This window comes from Montipora capricornis, chromosome 2 (assembly GCF_036669925.1).
Source record: "Montipora capricornis isolate CH-2021 chromosome 2, ASM3666992v2, whole genome shotgun sequence".
Classification (NCBI taxonomy): Eukaryota; Metazoa; Cnidaria; class Anthozoa; order Scleractinia; family Acroporidae; genus Montipora; species Montipora capricornis.
This window is the reverse complement of record NC_090884.1, coordinates 35,793,955-35,821,916: the sequence shown is the minus strand read 5'-3', so window position 1 is coordinate 35,821,916 and position 27,962 is coordinate 35,793,955. Positions and strand designations below refer to the sequence as shown.

Genomic DNA, 27,962 nt, shown 5'->3' with positions numbered 1-27,962 from the left:
TCCTTCCCAGCCACTGGAAATTACACGTCACGTATACCACGTACCAGTTGTTCGAAAATACAATTACGTTAATCCTGGATTAAACAATAAACGAAGTTTTATTTTTGAGTGTTGAAACTACGTTAAAACTAAATTTTTAGGTTGTAGTCAAGTGTAAAGAATTAAACTTAAGAATTAAACAAAAGTTTTTTTCCAAGATTAGCTTACCCGCCCATTTAAGGACACTTCGAAAAAAAACTCTTTTTTGATTACATAACTAAGCAATCGGAATCATTTTGTGACTGGCCCTTTTCGCTATCTGCACTGTGATTGGTCGGGTACGAATTCGAAGAAGTTTGACTTCTCCTGTCATACCGACTTGTGGACGTGCTAGCAGTGTATGAGGATGGTCTTGAAAATGCCGGCCCATTGATGTGATTCGAATTCCGAGTTGATGGGCCCCAAGAGGAAGGTCTCGAACTGTGGGCAATTGAAGATGAAGGCAAATATGAACGTGATGCTGCAGTGTGTGAAGATGTTCTCGTTGTGTTGGGGGATGATGAACTAGAACGAGAATTCTCTCTTGTTTTGTTTTTAGAAGCATACCAAGAAACGGCACCCGCGATCCCGACACCTGCGAGTAGTGCACATGCTGCAACGACCGCACCCGCTCCAAGATCATTACTTTCACTCTCTGATTCAGTAGTATGTCTTGGAGAGCGTTGTAGCTGTAGTGGGGCACTTGGAGCAATGTTGACCTTCCTCGGAACAGGCACTGGCTTTGCAGGTTGCTGCTGATAAACGCCTGGGTAGCCGCTGTAGCTTGTTTGTCGAAAAGCACAATACTCAATGATATACTCTGGGTAAAACTGATCTGTGTCAAAAACAACAAAAATACTTGGTGACCATGTATTATCCACACAGCAATCATAAAGGTCGCTGGCGGGATTACTTGGATTCTTCGCAGGGGGTCTACGATAGCTGGACTCGCCCTTGGTATAAGATCCAACAAGAACTTTGGCAACGAACATGAATTGGGAAGAGTTGTCGTCTTGTGAGGCGTACCAGTCGCTATACGAAGAATTCAATGCGAAATAGCTCCCCTCTCCGTATTTGGTCGCGTTCTTTCCGTGCAAACGCCAGTCGAAATTGTGCTTGCAGATAGCTTCAACAGAATTTGGGCTTGTTCCATGAAACAGTTGCTTCTCGTTAATCGATCCATTCCTTGCTGCTGACATGTTTTCTTTCATCCTAAAGAGTAAAGGACAAACGAAAAAACGTTAATTAGGTAATTAATCGATCAGCTAATTTGTTTTCAACGCCTTTCCAGAGATTTCCAGGAAACTGCCACAAACTGTAAGCTCAATTGATCTCGGCTGGAAGTAATCTAGGGCCGTAGAAGGAAAATGGTACAAGAGGCAAGATAAAGTAGCAGTGGGAACGTGAGCCCTTCGTTAGCGCTTCCATTATTTTACGGTGTAAAAGACAATAGGCCACTTCCGAGTTCATGTCTGCCTCCTTTTCAAAGCGAGTCTACGTGCGACGATTTTGTAATGGCTAGTTCTACTTTACATATGAATGAAAACTAATTTTCATAACAAAAACTTCGCACTTAGACTCGCTTTGAAGATGAGGCAGGCTTGAACTCGGAAATGGCCTATTCTCCAGGTCCCTGACTCATGCTGTGAATTCATAAGATAGGATTGTTACTTTGCACCCAGAAACCAAAGCTTAAGAAAAAATATAAAGGTTTAATAAGTTTGTGACTTAAAATCCAATGCTTGCCACGAAGTCCCACCACAAGTGTACGACTGTTGCGGGCTTTCGGTCACGTGTGTCTTCTGTAATTTTCCTTGAAGAATTCTAGGTAAAAGCAGAAACCCATAAGGGTTGAAACGTGTAACGCGCGTTCACAGCTTCCGAATATTCAGTGCGAACTGATTGGTTGAATCAGTCAGTGCTAAGTACCATATTTGGAAACCCCTCGCTCTTGTTGTTCCAAATATGGTACTTAGCAAATTGAATATTCAGAAGCTTGTTTCCCAGCACAAAAGGGGCCGTTACACGTTTCAACCCTTATGGGTTTCTGGTAAAAGTTCATGGGATATCTGCACACTTTGTTTTTCAGCAATTTGTCGCCTTAAGTATTGAAATAAAACGATCTGTACAATATTTTTTCTGTCAAAAACTAATTGATTCGTGAAAGCGAATCCGACGCTTTTCTTCTAAGCAAGAAGGTTGTTCTTTATTTATGCGTTCCCAGGCTGGTATTTCGTAACTATATTAATATGGGTTATCAATCCGAGCTCCAACCATTTTAAAGAACACGGGTTTTACATGCAAGTAAAGAAAGCCGCAAAAGCATGCAAAAGCATGCAAAGAAGCCGCACTTTTCCCAAACATTTCTATCCTAAGGTTCTCTTTCGGCTACCTCTGACCAGAACTGAAAATTAAATGCATCTAGTAAACACCTCTCCTGTCTATTGCCCAATTTGCAACAAAAAAAATTGTAAGAGTGTATCCCAAGGATGCTTTTTTAAAAGCAGGAAGTGACTGAAGTTGACGAGTCCGCAACCGGCTATAAATCCTCTTTACAAATTAAAGAATAAGATGTGGGGGGAGAGCTGGCATACACCAATACCATTCACTCACTTGATCAAGAGCTATGTTTTTCAACGAAAACAAAAGAAAAAGTTTGCATAATAATAGAGTTCAATTCTCGGAGGAATTAGTCGGGACACCAACATGGCCGCTGTTTCATTGTTTGGGGACGCCAATATGGCGGCCGTGACGTCATGTGAAATCCAAGAATAGTTGTACCAAACTGCTAAAACTACTGCAAAAACCCGGATCCAGAGCCTTGAGAAAGGGAAACGGGAAAATTACCTTTGATATTTCTCCCACATAAAGGGGTTTTGAACACGTTCAATCCTTACGATCTCCACATTTTTTTTGATTGATTTCCTGAACAGATTCTCCACGTCTTTAAATTCATCCGATAAAGAGGACAGTGGAACACGTCTATATTTTGTCGCGTACGGCATTAAAGACCAATGCGCGGGAAGCTGAAAAGTCTTCGTCTTTTTCTGTCGTTGCTGGTTAGCAAGTAACATAGTTTCAGACCTATCAAGAAAGAAAATCAATGACATCTCCTTTCCATCCAAGATACGCTCAAACGAGGACCGTTATGCAAGTAGCAGGAGTTTCCCTGGACCTTTCTCGAAAAATAAAAAGAAGAAAGGACCTCTTCCAAGCTCTTTCTGAAAAATAAGACAACAACCGTCTTGTGTGGAGCCGTGGGGCTTAATGTGTGCAGATTTCGGTTGTTTCAAAACTGCTCGAAAAGTAATCAAAGTAGGTAACCAAGATCATTCATTCATTCATGCATTCATGCATTCATGCATTCATTCATTCATTCATTCATTCATTCATTCACATTCATTCATTCATTCATTCATTCATTCATTCATTCATTCATTCACATTCATTCATTCATTCATTCATTCATTCATTCATTCATTCATTCATTCATTCATTCATTCATTCATTTATAAAGACATAATTTCGGTAAGGTTTAGCATGGCTTTCGAATTCTAGAATTTTTAAAAGTAATCAGCCTCGTCCCCAGGGTATTGTCTGATCTAAAAAATGACGACTTCTTGAACTTAGGATTTGGTTAATTTTAAAACTTATTTGTAATTTTGAATGTATGGTTATAAAATATCGCACAAGCGACTCCCGCTAATACCTTGATTACGTGGCATAGCGCATTTACTTGGAAGTTTTGCAGATACGGCGGCCATTTTGATTTCTATTGTTTCAAATAGCTATTATGGGATGCCCAGGGGGCAAATTAATATGTATTTGCTCCCTGAGCATCCCATAATGTCTCTCGAAACAATAGAAATCAAAATGGCCGCCGTATCTGCAAAAAGGGCTAATGCTTTATTCATTGAATAAAGATAATGTTTGTCTACAGTTTAAGAAAATCGAAAGATACTACTCTCGTACAGAGACAATTTTGAAATCACCATGAACAACAATATGGCCAACCTTTGACACTTGTAATACATTTGTACAGTACCTCTTCATCAACTGGATATCCTCTCTGGATACAAATTTTAAAGGTCGTCGTCTGACTTTTCTTGTGGTACCGTATTACTCGTTTGTTTGGGTCATGTCAGATTCTGGAACAAAGTTTATTTTGTAGTCTTGGTCTGAAAGCCAAAAACCAAATCCATCTCTCTTATTTAAAAAGGCCTCCTCTAAGTCCTGCTGCAAATCTCTTCCCTATAGACAAACAAAACGTAGTCAGTTCCTTTTTGTGTTGTAACTAATAGGCCATTTCCGAGTTCATGTCTGCCTCCTCTTCAAAGCGAGTCTAAGTGCGAAGTTTTTGTGATGGTAATTAGTTCTACTTTAAATATGAATGAAAACTAATTTTCATAACAAAAACTTCGTTCCGCCAGGAACTCGGAAATGGCCTATTTAATCATTCTATGAGGGTATATTCTTTACAAATACCCGAATAAGTATAACAACAGCAGAAAACAGAATCATTCAAAATTAATCATGTAATAACATCCGTCAAACACTTAGAGCGGTTTTCAAATGAGTGTCGTGAAACGAAAACCAAAGTAATTACATTGGCCAATCAAAAAGGACAGTGACAATCCAGTAAACCAATCAAAACTCGAAGTAATTACACGTAGCCGACACAAAGCGCGGGAAAATGTGCACGCGTGAGCCACGATTGGTTTTGGTTTAATTTCACTTCTGATTGGTTGAAAAAGTGGCGCGAGAACTTTAAACCAATCACTGAGTGAAGTAATGCAAAACCAAGCAATTCGCTAATTACTTTTGACACTCAATTGACAACCGCTCTATGGGAAAAAGAGGGAATTAACCAGCGGCGAAGCTGCACAGCGCCTTCCGTGCCAACAATACCGTCAGCTACGCAGGGTATCAACACTCACTCTTGGCTTGGGTGCCACTTTTTTGTTCTTTTTACATTTTGACTTCATCCAGTGTCTGGTCTTCTTTATCTACTCCTGGTATAGCAACTTACCACGTGATCTACGTCATACTTTCTCCAGATGCCATACTCGTCCTTCCAGTACCAGATCCACTGAGTGGCCATGATGTTGTCGGGGTCCTGCACAGAGGAAACAGTGGACAGACGCCTAAGAGGGGCAGCGGTGTCAAAATCCCTCTGTAAAAGCATCATCTTATCCAAAAGAATCGTTGCCTTGTAATCGTTGTCTCTAAGCAAATAAAATGAAAGTGATAAACTTTTGACTGTGATCATAGAATCTATGAGTGAATTGGCCAGGGATGGATCTGAACCGAAAGCACATAGGTAAGTACAAAACAGAAGGCAAGTTTCAAAATGTTTACGATTAAGAGGTTGATAATCTTTCGTCACTTTGTTTCGCGACTCTTGCTAAAAGCGAGACTCTTACATAGAGCAATACATTAAGCGCAGTGCATTCTGGTCGAAAGCGCGATGAATTATGGCTAAAAGCCAGCAAAGCCAAAAACATCGAGATTGTGCATTGATTTGTCTCAAACTAGTAGGGGTGACAGTGATGACAGTGGCGTTTGTAAGGAAAGATTGTTCAATTGTCTGGTGAATACACAACACTTAAAGTGCCCCTGTGATAAAAAAAAAACCACTTCCTTTTTTCCTTCAGATTTTGAAAGTGTGTTTGCTTAACACTTGACTGGCAAAATTTTGAGCTTTGATTGTTATCCAAAGGCCGTTTACTTTGAGTGTAAGTTTTGGATTTCACGGTCCTCCATTACTCACGTTCAAAACTGACCGATTGGACCTCAGACGGTTGGATCCAGGGAAAAGTGACGTCAGAGGCTCACTAGCTTAAAATTTCAGCGTGTGAACGCAGCTTATTATATATGCAAAGCGTGAGTTTAAAAGTCTGAAAGCCCAAAACCCCCGTGCTTCATATTAATTCTACGACGTACACACGTATTGCATTCTTAAACTAGTGAGCCTTTGACGTCATATTCTCCTCGATCCAGCACTCTCAAGAACATAATGTTAGTAATGGCGGACCATTAAATAAGAAAATTACAGTTAAAATAAAGAGGTGTCTTTTTGAAATCAAGGCTTAAAACGTGGGTCACTTAGTGTTTTGTTAACATAGTTTTGAAATCCAAAGAAAAATATGAATTGATTTTTTGGTCCCAGGGGCAGTTTAAATGCTGTCTACATGACAGCTTCGTATTTAATTTAAGACGTGTATATTCATTCGTCAAATTATCAAAATTAACAGAGAAGAATGTCGAGTATGGACTCCAGTGTATCTACAATCTACAAAAGAAAATCGATGTCGATCCGCAAAAGATTGAGTTTGTTTACATGAAAAAACCAACCTTATGGTCTGACCATCTCTTACCTCCCGAAAGAAAGCTGAACGTTGGTGACTTCACACTGCTCTCGCATCACATTACAGTAGGCTTTTTCGATTTCATCGTTGTCTCTCTCATTAAAACTTTTCCATACACTATTTGCTTTATACTGCCAGTGAAAGGGCAAAAGACAGTGATGCCTCTGGCATTTCAAGCCCTTCTTACACTTCCTAAGAAGAAAACCTGGGCAGATGAGTGCTTCTGGGTTTTCTTCGTGGATGTGCCTGTTTAATGATACCAAACAAGACAGAAAAATGAGCATAACTGGGAAGATTATGAAGAAAAACATCTTCAAGGTGAAACGCGTCAAATCCTCATCAAACGTTCCGTGAACACGGCCTCATCCTCTCCACTTAAAACAAAAAGCAAGCACAAAGAATGCCAAGTACACTGGATTTAATATATGAGCTCCTTAAAATAAGGCATGAAACAAGAAATATAAGTGATAGAAACCGACATTTCGGTGCATCTTGCGCCATTATCAAGGTTACATGAAGATAAAATGCGGTTGTTTATTTATTCAAGTGTGACCTGTGCGATGCAGGTTATGTCGGGTACACAAAAGGCCACCTTCACACGTTCGTCGAGGGACACCGTCAAAAGGCGTCATCTATTTACAGGCATTATTGCAAAGAACATAACAGTGCTGTTCCGAACAATTTCTGAGAACGCTTCAATGTAATCAAGAAATACACGAACAAAATGAAATGCTGTGTAGTCAATATCTTAAACCAGCATTGAATGTACAGTCGGATTCTCTTCGTGCTAAAGTATTCATGTTATTAGCTTAGCACTCTTTTATGCAAATTCGTTTCAACTTAGCCTTTTCACAAACCGCATTTTATCTTCATGTAACCTTGATAATGGCACAAGATGCACCGAAACGTCGGTTTCTATCACTTATATTTCTTGTCTCATGTATTTCTAAATCGTTTCTTATAAGACTTTTAAAATAAGACAAAACATAATTTTTCTCTGCTCTGTTCGAAACTAATTTTACATTCCCGCCTTAAGGACGTTCGCGCGAAATTTTTCAACATTGATTTTTTTCTGAAACTTTTACCACTGTAAGATGATGAGTTAGTTATGTCAGAAATGTAAAAAAAAAATGGGGGTCACCGACTTCGTTTTGGATAGATCATGCCCGGAAAATCACCCAAAATGGGACAAAATCGGGCTTCGTTAGCGATTAAGGCCAGTGTCTGTAAACCCAAATATATTGCAATTAAATCTTTGAAGTGAAATCTTCTCTGCCGAATATTGTTTAAGTGGACTTACTAAGTGAATTTAGTCAACTGGTGAGGTTCCTTAAAGATCAAGTTCGCATTTAGCGACCACAGTTTCACGCGCCTTGCAGCCGCAAGATGGCAGGATTTGATGTCCCGTGAGCAGAAATCTTGAAATTTTTTTAACTTCTCACATTGATTTTTTGTTCATTTTTGGACAACGTGGAGATAATTGTAAATAAAATCCGTTTCTGGAAAGAAAAATAGGGGTCACCGAACGTCCAAGACCGTTAAATCCAGGCAAAGCTATAGCAATGGCCTTTTGCCCTATCATCTCTCATTTTATTACTTAGCGCGCGCGCTCGTGTATGACGTGGCGTGTGAATTTGCGTGCGCAGTAAGGATGCGCAGAAACAATTGGCGCGAACGTCCTTAAGCAGCCAATGGTCCGGAATGCAGCTGTGGGCTTAAACGCTAGAATAGAAGATAATAAGCTCTTCCAAAACACTCTTTTAAAATGCACTGTGACATAGTTTCCACAAGCGATACAAAAAGGTTTTCATTCGTCTTTGACAGCGTGGTTTATTGTCATAAACCCATTCACCGAAATACATGTGTCAGAACACTACGTTAGCGAACGAAGCAGCATAACCATAATTAATAATAATTAACAATTATTCCACGAGCGCGCGTTAGATATGAGATGATAAATAGCCAACGAGGCGCATAACGCCGAGTTGGCTACAATAATCTCATATGCAACAAGCGGGAGTAGAATAAACGCCCACATATCATGAATAAACCTCCCCTGCTTTATTTTGTAAAAAGAAAAAAACCGATGCGTACGACTTAATGATATTTGTAGAGCATGGTCCAATAGGTCATCTACCATGATGGCTAAGACAATCAAACCTCTACAATTGCGTCATCCAATGATCCGGTACTTAATACTTGAATATATAGTATTCAGGTTGAGCCGTAGCAATTTAAAGATCGTATGAAAAGTCCTCACAAAAGATGAAGGGCATTGTGCTAGTCAGAGTTTTATTCCTCGCCGTTTGAAAAACCCATTTCACTGTTAGGGGAGAAACCAAATGAAGAATGATAACAAAACTAACCTGCTTCCTTGCTTTTAGTCGAATCGTCGCAAACAAGTATGATCCACTTGACTATATTGCGGCTCAGATAGTTTAGCTGATAACGCTTAAGGATCGCGTCTGTTTGACGGGTGTGCATGGCTGAATCGTGTTCCAAGTCGCACTCACTAACCTCACAGCAACTCTTTTTCAAATGCTTGCTGCAGATGTGTATTCTGCCGCACGAGTCACCTCGATCACAGATGCCATTGTTGTACTCTGCACAGGCCTGCGGTGTCGAAGATAGCACGAGCTTGCGTAGTACCTCGTCTGTTAACGTATCCAGTTTAATACTTTTTAGCAATTTTTTGTTCCTCTCATCTTGAAAGTTGTGATTCCTTGAGCATGTTACTCCATTAATACACGAATAAGTGATGTACTCCCTGCAGACGTGCAAGTGTACGCAGTTCTGTTTTTCGCACTTTGCTTTGCCAGCCCCGTTGTTGTAACTCAAACATATCCGCGCCCTTCTGGAATAAGCAGCCACTTGTAAAATCATTCCGTGTTCGCTTTCAGTGAGCAAAAAGCCTACTTTCATTTTGCGAAACCAGCCCTCGACGTTTTTAAATTCGCGAGGAAATAAATCTCTTCGTTTGGAAATCACAGAAAAAGAAACTGACCACTGATATTCCTTACAAAGAGTTTCGAAGACTTTCATTTCCGATGGTTCCTTATAGGTTGTCACAACAGCAGCCCTCTCCGGGCAAACAGAGAAGTTAAGGTTGCTCTGGTTGCCACAGAACATACTCTCGCTGCCCGTTTTGGTCGGCGGATTGCATTTTTGGCTTTGGACTGAGCTTTCTTCCACAAACATTCTCATATTGTTTTCAAGATGACACGAATTCGACTTGTTTTCTTCAACTGTTTTTGACGTTCCCGAAGTACGGTTCGCTTTTTGAAAACCAGGCCGACTTACTGTCCCAGAAGTTGAGTCATTATCCTCCAGATAAAACTGTGCAACCATCTTTTTAGAATAAAAGTTTGCTAAATTCTTCTCCTCGTGAGATAAATTCAAATTGTCTTCGTCTTCCGTAACGTTAATATTATTCGGTGGAAATGCACCCTTTTCAGGCTTGGATGAGGTTGAAATACTTTCCAAGTTGTTACTGAAATTCTTAAGAGGCCCGCAGGCTGTGTCTTCCTTTGTTGGTTGAGGTCGAATTTTTGATGAGGTTGGTGTGTTATAGTATATGTCGCTGGGCGTCGCATACTGAGCTAATATTCCGTCGCCTAAAGTCTTAGATCTTTGGCTGGTATCTGCTTTCGGTCGAACAACTGAATTGGTGGAGTTTTTTATCGAAGTAGTGGCGTATACACTATCACTGCTACCCTCCTTGAAGAGTTGCTTGGCGTTGCCCAAAATTTGCGGAACTAAAACACTGCAGCGAACGAATTCGATTGGAAAGGAAGGATGAGGCACAAGATCAAACTGATTCAGAATGGCCCTGTTGTGGTTATTAACGAGGCTGTGTGACAAGGTACAACCACAATGCGACCCCTGGACCGCCATAAAACACACGTGAAGACGGAAACATTTGTTAGAGTTACATCCTCCTCGCAAGTACAACTGACAAACCTGTGGCAGACTCCTCCCAACGATCTTCTTCACTAACGTATTGGGATATTTGTCGATTCCAAGCTGTTGTGTCTTAACGCGGTTTTCGTTGTCGAAAAAATCATGTGATCGACTACATTTACCACCACAATGTCCTTCAAGAAACCCTTTACAAATGTGCCAGAACTTGCATTTTCCTTTCGCTCGTCGGCACGAACCTTTATCAGCGTATTGTTTACAAATTTTCTTCTTTAAGTGAACTCGTACGCCTTCGATTTTGCCATCATTTTCTATCACAACAACGCCACGTTGAGTCTTCAACCAATTTCTTGCCTGTAGCTCAGATTTTCTTCCTCTTAAGGGCGAAGAAACATCCTCCAAAAGAACAGACAGTTCGACATAACCGCCAAACTCGCAAATAAAACTAAATACAGCCTTTGCCAAAACATCATCCGCCATCTTGATAACTCACGAATTTACAGCTCTTGATTCCGAGCAAGGAACAAGTTAATTCCCGCTAACTTGTGAATTAACACTTCCAACCTTTAAATTTGAACCAAAAGCAAAGAATGCTTATCTAAATGGCTTTTAAGCACAGCCGTTCTGATCAATGGGATCACAGCATGAACAACGACTTTAATATTGATGACGGGCACGTCATTTAATATTAATGACCGCGCGGGCATCGCGTGTATTTCTTCTGATTGAATTTGACACTCGGTTTCTCCAATTTTAAATGAAAAGGTAGCTTTCACGTTGCGAAATCTTCGCTATATGCTGCTGAACGGAAACAACTGATTTCTCTTTGGATTCTTTTGAGTTCGTCCACAAGCAGTTTGCCACCTTGTTGGAAACCGGAAGTTACAATCGTTGATTGCGTCAACTATTAAAGTGATTGTGATCAAGCCGGTGTTGGCGCAAAATTTCGAATAGTTTTCTGAACTATTTGTTTCTTTACATATCTGTTTTTGTTGATAACGCAAGGTTTCCTAATTTATGCATATATGTGCGCAGTCAAACATTGATTATTCGGACGTTAATGAGTCCCTAAGGGTCAGTGACATAAAAAGGGGAGAGCCGCAGGGAATATTCGCATGCCCAGAGGGGCATGGACAACTGAGGGTAATAATGATTACTCCTCCCCCCAGCCCTGCGAGGCTTGTGAAACTAGACAAGGAGGAACATAGATTCTCCTTTTATTTATTTATTTTTTAATTCAATTATATTATGTTAATCACTATCCTTTGGCAAAATTTGGATGGCGGGGAAGGCAGAGCCTATGCTCCCTAGGGTAGCGGTGTCCCTAGGAGGACCCCCTAGACTAGCTGTGTCTTTAGAGGCAACCCTACGCTAAAATGTAACATAGGGTGGACCTGAAGAGGGGTGCCCTTCTGGAAGGAGAAAAGGTCAGATGGTGAGTTGTACCATCTTGGAGTATGCAATCCGGACCTATTGCCAAGGAGGGATGTGCCACCTACTGTGGGGTAAAGTGCAGCCCAGGGTGCACTTCCCTGCCAGGATTGTGTGAGCCCAAACTATTATGGTCAGGAATGGGGGAACACAATCACCCCACAGTAAATTGTGTGGACGTTGGCTGGAATACCAACTGCCAAAGAAAATAGTATACGATATAGGCATGCCTCAGGGGGATCGAAAAACCCATTTCTCCTTGTTTGGTTTGCACATGTATTTTAAAATGGAGGTCTAGGGATAGGAGAAGAAACCCAACTACAGGGTGGAAAGGAGAAAATAGCTTCTGACGCCAACCAAGAATAATATTACTGATAAAAATAGTAAGAGAAATTTTTAAGAGTACCTAGTAATCATGATACTGGTCATCATGTAGACAACAAAGAAGGGTCTAACCTACAATTATTGCTTCAGTTCATTGTCAGTTGTTTAGGGATAGCCAGCAGTGTTTCTTGAGGAGTTCTTATGTCACGTTCATAGCAGTCAGAAGACCAGCGGCCCAGTACCTTGATTAACCAGGCAGGAATCCCTGCAGCAGCTGCAGTAGTAGCAGTGCCAATACGGAAGCTATGCGAGAAATATTGTTCAGGTTGTATGCCACATTGCTGCAGGACATAAAGAGTGCAACTCAAAGCATGACTAATGGCATGGAGGGTTTACATAAGGCGAGACAGGTGAGAATCGTGTGATGTTGTGCAAAAATTACTGGAAGCTTTGGCAACCGCTTTATCATTGTAAAAGTGAAAGTACTTTGAGCTAAACAATGAGCTATTGACTACTGGACAAGCATTGATTGCAAGGGTGAGGAGAGTAGAGTACGCTAGTGACAAGTGAGGAAAACTAGTACTCCCTTAGCACTCGTTACTTTTGGTTGAATTAACTAACTTTGGGTAGTTCTTTTAACTTACGATAATGACTATTCTACCCCAAAAGAAACTGGTTAATTCTACCATTTGAGTTACTTCAACCTCTTTTAAATATTTATTTCAAACCAAAAGCATTCACTTATTTTAGACCATTTTAAAATGGTTAAACTGACTAAAATAAAGGAATCGTCCCTGATGCACTTTATAACAATTTTAATTAGTCATTTCAACTAGTCAATTTTTACAGTGTATTCTCAGTAACTGATTTACTATTGTCCCATTTCAGACCACGTGATGTTCGAATTTTCCTTTTCAAGTTTTTTCATGTTATTCGTATTTATTAAGCACGCGCTTAAGACGACATTTGAAAGAAACTGTTCTCTAGAGTAACATCACGTGGTCTGAAATAGAAAAACAAAACGTACCAGCTAAAGTGGTTAAATTCAACAATGGTAAATAATTTTAAAAGACTGGAATAACAGCAGTAACAGCAGCAACAAGTTGAACCACATCATAACAAACAAAGCAGATGAATGAATTTCTAATTACAAATTATTATAATCAGTTTGCCACTATCAACTTAGAGGATCTTGCCAACACAACTCCCCCTCAACATCATAAAGCGTACGACCGAGACACGGTAAAGTTTTTTGCATTTCGTGCCTCCAGCCACAAATTCTTCTTTTCCGTAGTAACAAGTAATCGGCAAATTAAAAAAGATGAACGCGCAAGTTAATTAAACGCCTGTTAACACGGAGGTGGGTTAACCCGCCTAAGGGTAAGTTCACCAAGGTGGGGTAATCCGCCTGTCCATGTACATGATGAGGTAACCCACCCAGCCGGGGTCGCATTTTGCCATGTAAATATTTGAAGGCGGGGTAACCCGCCAACCCGGGGTCGGCTCGTGTCACGATATACTGCCTTTGGCGGAGACGTTGCAGTATTAAAAGTGATAATAAGGAGCCACAGCACTGAATAGTTGAAGCCAGAGAAGCTGGTGGGAGTAAAAGAGCATTAACCGCCAAAATACGTCGCTCACCCGCCATTTTACCTGTTTACGTACCACGCAATAGCCTCGAAAAAGGTCAACCGGGACTCGAGTTACGCCACTTCCATGTAAACAGGCAAGAATATTAACGTTATCGAAACCACGAGCAAGAACAGTGGAGAATTCTGCTATTTTAGGCCTTGTTTACGAATAGAGGGGGTCACTCTCTGGGCGTGTTTAAAACATAAAATGACGAAACAGCGAAATGGCGATTCTTCCTCTGTCTCCTCACTTCTAGGCCCTGCTTAAAAAATCCGATTTTTTGGGGGGGAGGGGGGAGTATTTTTAGAGCTTCAAGAGATTTGGAGGAACATTTAGAGATTTTTGGGATTATGTTAAAGATATTTCTGTCATATCAGCAGAAAGCTTACCAAAGCCATAGAATTTTCAAGGTGACTCAGTTTTTTTGACACTATATGATTTTTAAAGACTTTTAGGAGTTTTTATGGGAACTTTTTGCAACCGGATAAGAATAATTTTTGTGCAATTTCTAAAAAAAAAAAAAATACGGAAGCCATTCTTCGGGAATTCTAAAGCTTGGCCAACTCCCTAATTTAGGTGAATTTTTTAGGTGGCCTTAGACACGCACAAGAAACCAGGAGACAATTGCATAAAATTCAATTCAATTTCTTCTTTTACTGTCTAGAGAGGTCATTTCGCCATTTCATGTTTTAGACACTCCCATTACCAAGACACGTTGTAACTGCACATTATTATTATTATTATTATTATTATTATTATTATTATTATTATTATTATTATTATTATTATTATTATTGTACCTTACCTCACGAACCCCCATTGCTAGGTAAGTGTTGCTACAGGCAATCATTCAAATTAAAGATAAAGATTAAACATAAAGATCAAAGATTATGACGCAATGCTTGCTTAAGGCTTTGCACATGATAATCAAGAAATTGACTTAAACGAGGGAAGACTAGGCCGGATAAAGGAAGACAACTGAAACGTCATTTCAAGAACATTGTTTAGAAATTGATCATCGAAGATCCTTCCCAGCCACTGGAAATTACACGTCACGTATACCACATACCAGTTGTTCGAAAGTACAATTACGTTAATCCTGGATTAAACAATGAACGAAGTTTTATTTTTGAGTGTTGAAAGTACGTTAAAACTAAATTTTTAGGTTGTAGTCAAGTGTAAAGAATTAAACTTAAGAATTAAACTGAAGTTTTTTTCCAAGATTAGCTTACCCGCCCATTTAAGGACACTTCGAAAAAAACTCTTTTTTGATTACATAACTAAGCAATCGGAATCATTTTGTGATTGGCCCTTTTCGCCATCTGCACTGTGATTGGTCGGGTACGAATTCGAAGAAGTTTGACTTCTCCTGTCATACCGACTTGTGGACGTGCTAGCAGTGTATGAGGATGGTCTTGAAAATGCCGGCCCATTGATGTGATTCGAATTCCGAGTTGATGGGCCCCAAGAGGAAGGTCTCGAACTGTGGGCACTTGAAGATGACGGCAAATATGAACGTGATCCTGCAGTGTGTGAAGATGTTCTCGTTGTGTTGGGGGATGATGAACTAGAACGAGAATTCTCTCTTGTTTTGTTTTTAGAAGCATACCAAGAAATGGCACCCGCGATCCCGACACCTGCGAGTAGTGCACATGCTGCAACGACCGCACCCGCTCCAAGATCATTACTTTCACTTTCTGATTCACTGTCGCTCGAATGGCTTGGATAAGAAATCGACTGTAATGGAACACGTGGAGCGATGTCGACCTCTGGAGACTGTGGATAAACAAATTTATTTACTCGGTGCACCTCTTGCGGATGTAATGGATCAGTAATGTGACTAGTATTCCAGGTTGGTAGGTTCGACGAAGATGATCTCGAACTATACACGGCATTTGAAGTTGAGGAAGAATAAGGACTTGAAGCTACACGTGATACAGCACTGGAATAAGGGGAAGCCACGCTCGGTGCCGTATCAGCTGACATTGGGTAAGATGTCCCCGGGTCATGGAAGCTGGCTGTTACCGGATTGGTTGAAATGTTACCACTGGCAGTAGTATGTCTTGGAGAGCGTTGTAGCTGTAGTGGGGCACTTGGAGCAATGTTGACCTTCCTTGGAACAGGCACTGGCTTTGCAGGTTGCTGCTGATAAACGCCTGGGTAGCCGCTGTAGCTTGTTTGTCGAAAAGCACAATACTCCATGATATACTCTGGGTAAAACTGATCTGTGTCAAAAACAACAAAAATACTTGGTGACCATGTGTTATCCACACAGCAATCATAAAGGTCGCTGGCGGGATTACTTGGATTCTTCGCAGGGGGTCTACGATAGCTGGACTCGCCCTTGGTATAAGATCCAACAAGAACTTTGGCAACGAACATGAATTGGGAAGAGTTGTCGTCTTGTGAAGCGTACGAGTCGCTATAAGAAGAATTCAATGCAAAATAGCTCCCCTCTCCGTATGTGGTCGCGTTCTTTCCGTGCAAACGCCAGTCGAAATTGTGCTTGCAGATAGCTTCAACAGAATTTGGGCTTGTTCCATGAAACAGTTGCTTCTCGTTAATCGATCCATTCCTTGCTGCTGACATGTTTTCTTTCATCCTAAAGAGTAAAGGACAAACGAAAAAACGTTAATTAGGTAATTAATCGATCAGCTAATTTGTTTTCAACGCCTTTTCAGAGATTTCGAGGAAACTGCCACAAACTGTAAGCTCAATTGATCTCGGCTGGAAGTAATCTAGGGCCGTAGAAGGAAAATGGTACAAGAGGCAAGATAAAGTAGCAGTGGGAACGTGAGCCCTTCGTTAGCGCTTCCATTATTTTACGGTGTAAAAGACAAAGGCCACTTCCGAGTTCATGTCTGCCTCCTTTTCAAAGCGAGTCTACGTGCGACGATTTTGTAATGGCTAGTTCTACTTTACATATGAATGAAAACTAATTTTCATAACAAAAACTTCGCACTTAGACTCGCTTTGAAGATGAGGCAGGCTTAAACTCGGAAATGGCCTATTCTCCAGGTCCCTGACTCATGCTGTGAATTCATAAGATAGGATTGTTACTTTGCACCCAGAAACCAAAGCTTAAGAAAAAATATAAAGGTTTAATAAGTTTGTGACTTTAAATCCAATGCTTGCCACGAAGTCCCACCACAAGTGTACGACTGTTGCGGGCCTTCGGTCACGTGTGTCTTCTGTAATTTTCCTTGAACAATTCTAGGTAAAAGCAGAAATCCATAAGGGTTGAAACGTGTAACGCGCGTTCACAGCTTCCGAATATTCAGTGCGAACTGATTGGTTGAATCAGTCAGTGCTAAGTACCATATTTGGAAACCCCTCGCTTTTGTTGTTCCAAATATGGTACTTAGCAAATTGAATATTCAGAAGCTTGTTTCCCAGCACAAAAGGGGCCGTTACACGTTTCAACCCTTATGGGTTTCTGGTAAAAGTTCATGGGATATCTGCACACTTTGTTTTTCAGCAATTTGTCGCCTTAAGTATTGAAATAAAATGATCTGTACAGTATTTTTTCTCTCAAAAACTAATTGATTCGTGAAAGCAAATCCGACGCTTTTCTTCTAAGCAGGAAGGTTGTTCTTTATTTATGCGTTCCCAGGCTGGTATTTCGTAACTATATTAATATGGGTTATCAATCCGAGCTCCAACCATTTTAAAGAACACGGGTTTTACATGCAAGTAAAGAAAGCCGCAAAAGCATGCAAAACATGCAAAGAAGCCGCACTTTTCCCAAACATTTCTATCCTAAGGTTCTCTTTCGGCTACCTCTGACCAGAACTGAAAATTAAATGCATCTAGTAAACACCTCTCCTGTCTATTGCCCAATTTGCAACAAAAAAAATTGTAAGAGTGTATCCCAAGGATGTTTTTTTAAAAGCAGGAGGTGACTGATGTTGACGAGTCCGCAACCGGCTATAAATCCTCTTTACAAATTAAAGAATAAGATGTGGGGGGAGAGCTGGCATACACCAATACCATTCACTCACTTGATCAAGAGCTATGTTTTTCAACGAAAACAAAAGAAAAAGTTTGCATAATAATAGAGTTCAATTCTCGGAGGAATTAGTCGGGACACCAACATGGCCGCTGTTTCATTGTTTGAGGACGCCAATATGGCGGCCGTGACGTCAAGTGAAATCCAAGAATAGTTGTACCAAACTGCTAAAACTACCGCAAAAACCCGGATCCGCAGCCTTGAGAAAGGGAAACGGGAAAATTACCTTTGATATTTCTCCCACATAAAGGGGTTTTGAACACGTTCAATCCTTACGATCTCCACACTTTTTTTGATTGATTTCCTGAACAGATTCTCCACGTCTTTAAATTCATCCGATAAAGGGGACAGTGGAACACGTCTATATTTTGTCGCGTACGGCATTGAAGACCAATGCGCGGGAAGCTGAAAAGTCTTCGTCTTTTTCTGTCGTTGCTGGTTAGCAAGTAACATAGTTTCAGACCTATCAAGAAAGAAAATCAATGACATCTCCTTTCCATCCAAGATACGCTCAAACGAGGACCGTTTTGCAAGTAGCAGGAGTTTCCCTGGACATTTCTCTAAAAATAAAAAGAAGAAAGGACCTCTTCCAAGCTCTTTCTGAAAAATAAGACAACAACCGTCTTGTGTGGAGCCGTGGGGCTTAATGTGTGAAGATTTCGGTTGTTTCAAAACTGCTCGAAAAGTAATCAAAGTAGGTAACCAAGATCATTCATTCATTCATGCATTCATGCATTCATTCATTCATTCACATTCATTCATTCATTCACATTCATTCATTCATTCATATTCATTCATTCATTCATTCATTCATTCACATTCATTCATTCATTCATTCATTCACATTCATTCATTCATTCATTCATTCATTCATTCACATTCATTCATTCATTCATTCATTTATAAAGACATAATTTCGGTAAGGTTTAGCATGGCTTTCGAATTCTAGAATTTTTAAAAGTAATCAGCCTCGTCCCCAGGGTCTTGTCCGATCTAAAAATGACGACTTCTTGAACTTAGGATTTGGTTAATTTTAAAACTTATTTGTAATTTTGAATGTATAGTTATAAAATATCACACAAGCGACTCCGCTAATACCTTGATTACGTGGCATAGCGCATTTACTTGGAAGTTTTGCAGATACGGCGGCCATTTTGATTTCTATTGTTTTAAATAGCTATTATGGGATGCCCAGGGGGCAAATTAATATGTATTTGCTCCCTGAGCATCCCATAATGTCTCTCGAAACAATAGAAATCAAAATGGCCGCCGTATCTGCAAAAAGGGCTAATGCTTTATTCATTGAATAAAGATAATGTTTGTCTACAGTTTAAGAAAATCGAAAGATACTACTCTCGTACAGAAAGAATTTTGAAATCACCATGAACTACAAAATGGCCAACCTTTGACACTTGTAATACATTTGTACAGTACCTCTTCATCAACTGGATATCCTCTCTGGATACAAATTTTAAAGGTCGTCGTCTGACTTTTCTTGTGGTACCGTATTTCTCGTTTGTTTGGGTCATGTCAGATTCTGGAACAAAGTTTATTCTGTAGTCTTGGTCTGAAAGCCAAAAACCAAATCCATCTCTCTTATTTAAAAAGGCCTCCTCTAAGTCCTGCTGCAAATCTCTTCCCTATAGACAAACAAAACGTAGTCAGTTCCTTTTTGTGTTGTAACTAATTTAATCTATGAGGGTATATTCTTTACAAATACCCGAATAAGTATAAAAACAGCACAAAACAGAATCATTCAAAATTAATCATGTAATAACAGCCGTCAAACACTTAGAGCGGTTTTCAAATGAGGGTCGTAAAACCAAAACCAAAGTAATTACTTTGGCCAATCAAAAAGGACAGTGACAATCCAGTAAACCAATCAAAACTCGAAGTAATTACACGTAGCCGACACAAAGCGCGGGAAAATGTGCACGCGTGAGCCACGATTGGTTTTGGTTTAATTTCACTTCTGATTGGTTGAAAAAATGGCGCGAGAACTTTAAACCAATCACTGAGTGAAGTAATGCAAAACCAAGCAATTCGCTAATTACTTTCGACACTCAATTGACAACCGCTCTATCCTGCGTAGGAGAGGGAATTAACCAGCGGCGAAGCTGCACAGCGCCTTCCACGCCAACAATACCGCAAACACTCGCTCTTGGCTTGTGTGCCACTTTTTTGTTCTTTTTACATTTTGACTTTATCCAGTGCCTGGTCTTCTTTATCTACTCCTGATATAGCAACTTACCACGTGATCTACGTCATACTTTCTCCAAGTGCCATACTCGTCCTTCCAGTACCAAATCCACTGAGTGGCCATGATGTTGTCGGGGTCCTGCACAGAGGAAACAGTGGACAGACGCCTAAGAGGGGCAGCGGTGTCAAAATCCCTCTGTAAAAGCATCATCTTATCCAGAAGAATCGTTGCATCGTAATCTTTGTCTCTAAGCAAATAAAATGAAAGTGATAAACTTTTGACTGTGATCAAAGAATCTATGTGTGAGTTGGCCAGGGATGGATCTGAACCGAAACCACATAGGTAAGCACAAGACAGGACGCAAGTTTCAAAATATTTACGATTAAGAGGTTGATAATCTTTCGTCACTTTGTTTCGCGACTCTTGCTAAAAGCGAGACTCTTCCATAGAGCAATACATTCTGCGCAGTGCATTCTGGTCGAAAGCGCGATGAATTATGGCAAAAACCCAGCAAAGCCAAAAACATCGAGATTGTGCATTGATTTGTCTCAAACTACTAGGGGTGACAGTGATGACCGTGGCGATTGTAAGGAAAGACTGTTCAATTGTCTGGTGAATACACAACACTTAAATGCTGTCTACATGACAACTTCGTATTTAATTTAAGACGTGTATATTCATTCGTCAAATTATGAAAATTAACGCAGCAGAATGTCGAGTACGGACTCCAGTGTATCTACAATCTACAAAAGAAAATCGATGTCGATCAAAAGATTGAGTTTGTTTACATGAAAAAACCAACCTTATGGTCTCACCATCTCTTACCTCCCAAAAGAAAGCTGAACGTTGGTGACTTCACACTGCTCTCGCATCACATTACAGTAGGTTTTCTCGATTTCATCGTTGTCTCTCTCATTAAAACTCTTCCATACACTATTTGCTTTATACTGCCAGTGAAAGGGCAAAAGACAGTGATGCCTCTGGCATTTGAAGCCCTTCTTACACTTCCTAAGGAGAAAACCTGGGCAGATGAGTGCTTCTGGGTTTTCTTCGTGGATGTGACCTGTTAAATGATACCAAACAAGACAGAAAAATGAGCATAACTGGGAAGATTATGAAGAAAAACATCTTCAAGGAGAAACGCGTCAAATCCTCATCAAACGTTCCGTGAACACGGCCTCATCCTCTCCACTTAAAACAAAAAGCATGCACAAAGAATGCCAAGTACACTGGATTTAACATACAAGCTCCTTAAAATAAGGCATGAAACAAGAAATATAAGTGATAGAAACCGACGTTTCAGTGCATCTTGCGCCATTATCAAGGTTACATAAAGATAAAATGCGGTTTGTGAAAAGGCTAAGTTGAAACGAATTTGCATAAAACAGTGCCAAGCTAATTACATGAATACTGTAGCACGAAGAGAATCCGACTGTACATTCAATGCTGGTTTAAGATATTGAATACACAGCATTTCATTTTGTTCGTGCATTTCTTGATTACATTGAAGCGTGCTAAGAAATTGTTCGGAACAGCAGTGTTATGTTCTTTGCAATAATGCCTGTAAATAGATGACGCCTTTTGACGGTGTCCCTCAACGCACGTGTGAAGGTGGCCCTTTGTGTACTCGACATAACCTGCATCGCACAGGTCACACTTGAATAAATAAACAACGCATTGCTGGGTTACGATGTTAGGCTTGGGCTCACGCAAGCTTAGATCTTGTTTTAGCTTGCGGCTAGTAAACACGGTTTGAATGGTCTTTTGCACCTTGCTGCTAAGATCTCTAAGTTGTCGTTTGACAGACACTGCAGCATCCTGAACAGGATGGCGTCAACTATCCGGATGGCGTCATCGGTATGCTGTTTAGGCTGGTCCACTGCGACTCTCGAGGTGATAAACCTGTTGACGACGGAATCATTAAGGTGATTCGGATACCTCAGCTTACGGAAAACTTCTCTCAGACGTTCACACTCTTCTGAAAAATGTCGGTTTCTATCACTTTTAAAATAAGAAAAAACTAAATTTTTCTCTGCTCTGTTCGAAACTAATTTTACATTCCCGCCTTAAGCAGCCAATGGTCCGGAATGCAGCTGTGGTGTTAAAAGCTAGAATAGAAGATAATAAGATCTTCCAAAACACTTTTTTTTATGCACTGTGACATATTTTCCGCAAGCGATACAAAAAGGTTTTCATTCGTCTTTGACAGCGTGGTATATTGTCATAAACCCATTCACCGAAATACATGTGTCAGAACACTACGTTAGCGAACGAAGCAGCATAACCATAATTAATAATAATTAACAATTATTCCACGAGCGCGCGTTGGATATGAGATGATAAATAGCCAACGAGGCGCATAACGCCGAGTTGGCTACAATAATCTCATATGCAACAAGCGCGAGTAAAATAAAAGCCCACAAATCATAGATAAATCTCTCCTGCTTTATTTTGTAAAATGAAAAAAAACGATGCGTACGACTTACTGATATTTGTAGAGCATGGTCCAATAGGTCATCCACCATGATGGCTAAGACAATCAAACCTCTACAAATGCATCATCCAATGATCCGGTACTTAATACTTGAATATATAGTATTCAGGTTGAGCCGTAGCAATTTAAAGATCGTATGAAAAGTCCTCACAAAAGATGAAGGGCCTTGTGCTAGTCAGAGTTTTATTCCTCGCCGTTCGAAAAACCCATTTCACTGTTAGGGGAGAAACCAAATGAAGAATGATAACAAAACTAACCTGCTTCCTTGCTTTTAGTCGAATCGTCGCAAACAAGTATGATCCACTTGACTATATCGCGGCTCAGATAGTTTAGCTGATAACGCTCAAGGATCGCTTCTGTTTGACAGGTGTGCATGGCTGAATCGTGTTCCAAGTCACACTCACTACCCTCACTGCAACTCTTTTTCAAATGCTTGCTGCAGATGTGTATTCTGCCGCACGAATCACCTCGATCACAGATGCCATTGTTGTACTCTCCACAGGCTTGCGGTGTCGAAGATAGCACGAGCTTGCGTAGTACCTCGTCTGTTAACGTATCCAGTTTAATACTTTTTAGCAATTTTTTGTTCCTCTCATCTTGAAAGTTGTGATTCCTTGAGCATGTTACTCCATTAATACACGAATCAGTGATGTACTCCCTGCAGATGTGCAAGTGTCCGCAGTTCTGTTTTTCGCACTTTGCTTTGCCAGCCCCGTTGTTGTAACTCAAACATACCCGCGCCCTTCTGGAATAAGCAGCCACTTGTAGAATCATTCCGTGTTCGCTTTCAGTGAGTAAAAAGCTTCCTTTCATTTTTCGAAACCAGCCCTCGACGTTTTTAAATTCGCAAGGAAATAAATCTCTTCGTTTGGAAATCACAGAAAAAGAAACTGAGCACTGATATTCCTTACAAAGAGTTTCGAAGACTTTCATTTCCGATGGTTCCTTATAGGTTGTCACAACAGCAGCCCTCTCCGAGCAAACGGAGAAGTTACGGTTGCTCTGGTTGCCACAGAACATACTCTCGCTGCATACACTATCACTGCTACCCTCCTTGAAGAGTTGCTTGGCGTTGCCCAAAATTTGCGGATCCTTCGGAACCAAGACACTGCAGCGAACGAATTCGATTGGCAAGGAAGGATGAGGCACAAGATCAAACTGATTCAGAATGGCCCTGTTGTGGTTATTAACGAGGCTGTGTGACAAGGAACAACCACAATGCGACCCCTGGACCGCCACAGAACACACGTGAAGACGGAAACATTTGTTAGAGTTACATCCCCCTCGCATGTACAACTGACAAACCTGTGGCAGACTCCACCCAACGATCTTCTTCACTAACGTATTGGGATATTTGTCGATTCCAAGCTGTTGTGTCTTAACACGGTTTTCGTTGTCGAAAAAATCATGTGATCGACTACATATACCACCACAATGTCCTTCAAGAAACCCTTTACAAATGTGCCAGAACTTGCATTTTCCTTTCGCTCGTCGGCACGAACCTTTATCAGCGTATTGTTTACAAATTTTGTTCTTTAAGTGAACTCGTACGCCTTCGATTTTGCCATCATTTTCTATCACAACAACGCCACGTTGAGTCTTCAACCAATTTCTTGCCTGTAGCTCAGATTTTCTTCCTCTTAAGGGCGAAGAAACATCCTCCAAAAGAACAGACAGTTCGACAAAACCGCCAAACTCGCAAATAAAACTAAATACATCCTTTGCCAAAACATCATCCGCCATCTTGATAACTCACGAATTTACAGCTCTTGATTCCGAGCAAGGAACAAGTTAATTCCCGCTAACTTGTGAATTAACACTTCCGACCTTTAAATTTGAACCATTATGAAACGAAACCAAAAGCAAAGAATGCTTATCTAAATGGCTTTTAAGCACAGCCGTTTTGGTCAATACGATCACAGCATGAACAACGACTTTAATGACGGGCACGTCATGTAATATTAATGCCCGCGCGCGCATCGCGTGTTTCTTGTGATTGAATTTGACACTCGGTTTCTCCAATTTTAAATGAAAAGGTAGCTTTCACGTTGCGAAATCTTCGCTATATGCTGCTGAACGGAAACAACTGATTTCTCTTTGGATCCTTTTGAGTTCTTCCACAAGCAGTTTGCCACCTTGCTGGAAACCGGAAGTTACAATCGTTGATTGCGTCAACTATTAAAGTGATTGTGATCAAGCCGGTATTGGCGCAAAATTTCGAATAGTTTTCTGGACTATTTGTTTCTTTACATATCTGTTTTTGTTGATAACGCAAGGTTTCCTAATTTATGCACATATGTGCGCAGTCAAACATTGATTATTCGGACGTTAATGAGTCCCTAAGGGTCAGTGACATAAAAAGGGGAGAGCTGCAGGGAATATTCGCATGCCCTGAGGGGCATGGACAACTGAGGGTAATGATGATTACTCCTCCCCCCAGCCCTGCGAGGCTTGTGAAACTAGAGAAGGAAGAACATAGATTCTCCTTTTATTTATTTATTTTTTAATTCAATTATCTTATGTTAATCACTATCCTTTGGCAAAATTTGGGTGGCGGGGAAGGCAGAGCCTATGCTCCCTAAGGTAGCGGTGTCCCTAGGAGGACCCCCTAGAGTAGCTGTGTCTCTAGAGGCAATCCTACGTTAAAATGTAACATAGGGTGGACCTGAAGAGGGGTGCCCTTCTGGAAGGAGAAAAGGTCAGATGGTGAGTTGTACCATCTTGGAGTATGCAATCCGGACCTATTGCCAAGGAGGGATGTCCCACCTACTGTGGGGTAAAGTGCAGCCCAGGGTGCACGTCCCTGCCAGGATTGTGTGAACCCGAACTATTATGGTCAGGAATGGGGGAACACAATCACCCCACAGTAAATTGTGTGGACGTTGGCTGGAATACCAACTGCCAAAGAAAATAGTACACGATATAGGCATGCGCAGCCCTTAGGGGGATCGAAAAACCCATTTCTCCTTGTTTGGTTTGCACATGTATTTTAAAATGGAGGTCTAGGGATAGGAGAAGAAACCCAACTACAGGGTGGAAAGGAGAAGATAGCTTCTGACGCCAACCAAGAATAATATTACTGATAAAAATAGTAAGAGAAATTTTTAAGAGTACCCAGTAATCATGATACCGGTCATCATGTAGACAACAAAGAAGGGTCTAACCTACAATTATTGCTTCAGTTCACTGTCAGTTGTTTAGGGATAGCCAGCAGTGTTTCTTGAGGAGTTCCTATGTCACGTTCATAGCAGTCAGAAGACCAGCGGCCCAGTACCTTGATTAACCAGGAAGGAATCCCTGCAGCAGCTGCACCAGTCGCAGCCCCAATACGGAAGCTATGCGAGAAATATTGTTGAGGTTGTATGCCACATTGCTGCAGGACATAAAGAGTGCAACTCAAGCGGGGGCTTACATAAGGCGAGACAGGTGAGAATCGTGTGATGTTGTGGAGATAAAGTATTGTAGATAATATGAAATTCTGGCTCCGAGCTGTTTTGTTGCTTAGTGAAATCCTATGCTATATATATTTACTAGTTCAGCGTTTGCACAGATGTATTGCGATCTTCTCTCAGTCGTGACATTTATTCGGCAATAATTTTCCAACATCACTGCGATCGGGGTTTTTTCTCCTCGTTAACTTTGGGTCTCGACAAGGCATAAATTCGATGTTATTTTCCCGCCACCTCAGATCACACAGTAGGTCTAAAGCTTGATTTTAAAATGGTTAGCTTTCTCTTGAAGTTTGGTAACCGACATTTTTCACTGTGTAAGCTTGCTTCTTAACGGGTGTTAATACACGTTTACAGCGGCACTTTTGGAACAAAAAATTATTGACATTAATTAAAAATGACATCCTCGCAGCTAGTGACGTGGTAGTCTAAGTGGTTAAGTGAATGGGGTTATTAATTACACGTTCCCAGGTTCGAGTCCTGGGAGTCCAGACATTAGGGTTCCACTTTTAAAAGAAATATGTTCATTTCCCATGATCCCTATCAAGCTTTCAGTCTCCAAAATGAACGATAATACTTCATTTGGAAGAAATTGACATTTAAGAATAATCCTTCAATTGAGGGAGAGACTTGGTTGGACTGAAAACGAAGATCTAAAGATGCGTTTTTATTTCCAGGCTTTGCCTTTTGCCTTTTTGCCTTTTGGCGCGCGGGAAACGGTGAGGCATGCGTAAGATTATGACGTCACGCGTATTCCAAAACCTCCGTTGTCGCCGTCGACACTGGAACGATAGACCTCCGTTTTCAAAAGTCTTCACTTTCAAAAGCGTTAAGTTTTCGAAAACATCCGTCTCAGTGGACCTCGGTTTTTGAAAACCTCCGTTTTCAATCGTTTCAGTGTGGACAGTTATATTTAAACGGAGGTTTTTGTAAAACGCACTAGTGAGGACAGCGCCTTATTAAGCTGTAAAAATAGCTGCATTTCCAGAGTATCATAATAGTTTCGCAAATGAGGGTAAAAACATATTAGTCGACTAACAGATTGAACATCCTTCCCGCACTCACAGACAACAATTAAAAAACTGAGTTTGGAACTACATTTACAAATCTTTCTCTTTTTCTTTGTCGGTCAAAGATTTGTCCTAAAACTAAGGGCGAAAAACATTTTAACTCGAGAGAAGTCGATAGATCGACTAACCCATTTATATTTATTATTTATGAGGTGTTAATATAAAGCCTCAGCTCCCTTGAAATAATCTGGAAAATTAAATTGAAACCGTGAAGCAATTATGACTGTAATTATAACGAATTATTTGTGTAAAGATCACGAAGCACTAGAGGAACCTTACCTTTTAATTAACCGGAGGTGCTATTAGTGTTAACTTTGCTCCAAACTAGGTTCGCAATTTATAAATCTTCCACAGGAAAGATGACTCTATCTTATTTCGGGAGGGAATTGTCCTATTGATACTATGATTGAAACCAAGGCACTAGCCTACGTGTAGCCGTACCCTACCCCTGAAATAAAAAAACTGGGGGGGGGGGAGGGTACGGCTACACGTAGGCTGCCAAGGCACATGCTAAGACTGAAAATCTTGAATAAGACGTCCCTCAAAAATCGTCTCTTATTACAGAATAGGCTCAAACTCTATTGTGGTACACCGTTACGTATAGACATAGTTAGTGATCTGATTGGTTCGCTATTTCTGGCAAATTAACATTATTAAAAAGTAGAACATTGGCTCAGCCATCATGGTATATGAGCTATCTATATATTTCATCACTTGGACATGCGACTGGTTAAGAGTCCAAAGTTCCAGTTAGTATGATTGTATATAGAAAATATCCTGCAAAGGTTGGTCAAGACAACGTGAACATAGGCGTTGTTGCTTGCAATATTTCGGCTGGCCAACACAACATTTTAACAACATTTTTGTCTTGACCAACCTTTGCAGGATATTTTCTATTTTAAAGTTTTTTATGGTTTGGTCACGATCTATTTTGATCCAACGCAGAGCAAGTTTTGATCGTACACGGTTTTTGCAGTGGTTTAATCCTTAAAAAGTTATGATTGTATATGTTACAGGTTGAATTAAAATTCAGGTTAATTGAATTTCAA

At 40.5% G+C, this 27,962-nt stretch overlaps 2 protein-coding genes and 1 long non-coding RNA gene across 4 annotated transcripts in view; 1 reads left to right on the top strand and 2 right to left on the bottom strand.

The window, feature by feature from the left end:
• Window positions 1-11,061, bottom strand: part of LOC138020126 (protein mono-ADP-ribosyltransferase PARP15-like) — a 13,508-nt gene extending 2,447 nt beyond the window's left edge. The window contains exons 1-5 of one of the 2 annotated variants that reach the window (XM_068867154.1): window positions 6,396-6,532; window positions 5,048-5,243; window positions 4,064-4,269; window positions 2,866-3,102; window positions 1-1,230 (exon numbers count right to left, since the gene is read on the bottom strand). The exon at window positions 1-1,230 is cut by the window's left edge and continues 2,447 nt beyond it. In XM_068867154.1, coding sequence (XP_068723255.1) covers window positions 249-1,230; window positions 2,866-3,102; window positions 4,064-4,071 — 1,227 coding nt within the window. In that variant the 5' untranslated portion in view covers window positions 4,072-4,269; window positions 5,048-5,243; window positions 6,396-6,532 and the 3' untranslated portion in view covers window positions 1-248. Of the gene's footprint in view, window positions 1,231-2,865; window positions 3,103-4,063; window positions 4,270-5,047; window positions 5,244-6,395; window positions 6,633-8,752 lie in introns of those variants that run through there. The other variant, XM_068867145.1, reaches the window with a different exon arrangement.
• Window positions 11,062-11,228: 167 nt separating this feature from the next.
• LOC138020133 (uncharacterized) lies at window positions 11,229-20,176 on the top strand. Its single transcript, XR_011126315.1, has 3 exons — window positions 11,229-12,469; window positions 18,013-18,394; window positions 19,944-20,176. It is a non-coding gene; the product is annotated as an uncharacterized lncRNA (long non-coding RNA).
• LOC138020123 (zinc finger CCCH-type antiviral protein 1-like) lies at window positions 12,858-24,317 on the bottom strand. The gene is made up of 6 exons (XM_068867130.1): window positions 22,652-24,317; window positions 20,726-20,963; window positions 19,952-20,147; window positions 19,135-19,340; window positions 17,927-18,163; window positions 12,858-16,293 (listed from the first exon to the last, which is right to left on the bottom strand). Exons 1-6 carry the CDS (start codon window positions 24,135-24,137, stop codon window positions 14,964-14,966), a joined length of 3,693 nt encoding a protein of 1,230 aa, XP_068723231.1. The 5' UTR covers window positions 24,138-24,317; the 3' UTR covers window positions 12,858-14,963.
• Window positions 24,318-27,962: the final 3,645 nt, after the last annotated feature.

Bases quoted from the DNA above. Each gene is read 5' to 3' on its own strand.
- LOC138020123 (XM_068867130.1), bottom strand. From the start codon at position 24,137: ATGGCGGATGATGTTTTGGCAAAGGATGTATTTAGTTTTATTTGCGAG. The intron at 20,964-22,651 runs GTTAGTTTTGTT...ATCATTTAACAG, and splicing joins GACTAAAAGCAAGGAAGCAG to GTCACATCCACGAAGAAAAC. The intron at 16,294-17,926 runs GTAATTTTCCCG...TTTACTCTTTAG, and splicing joins ATGTGGGAGAAATATCAAAG to GATGAAAGAAAACATGTCAG.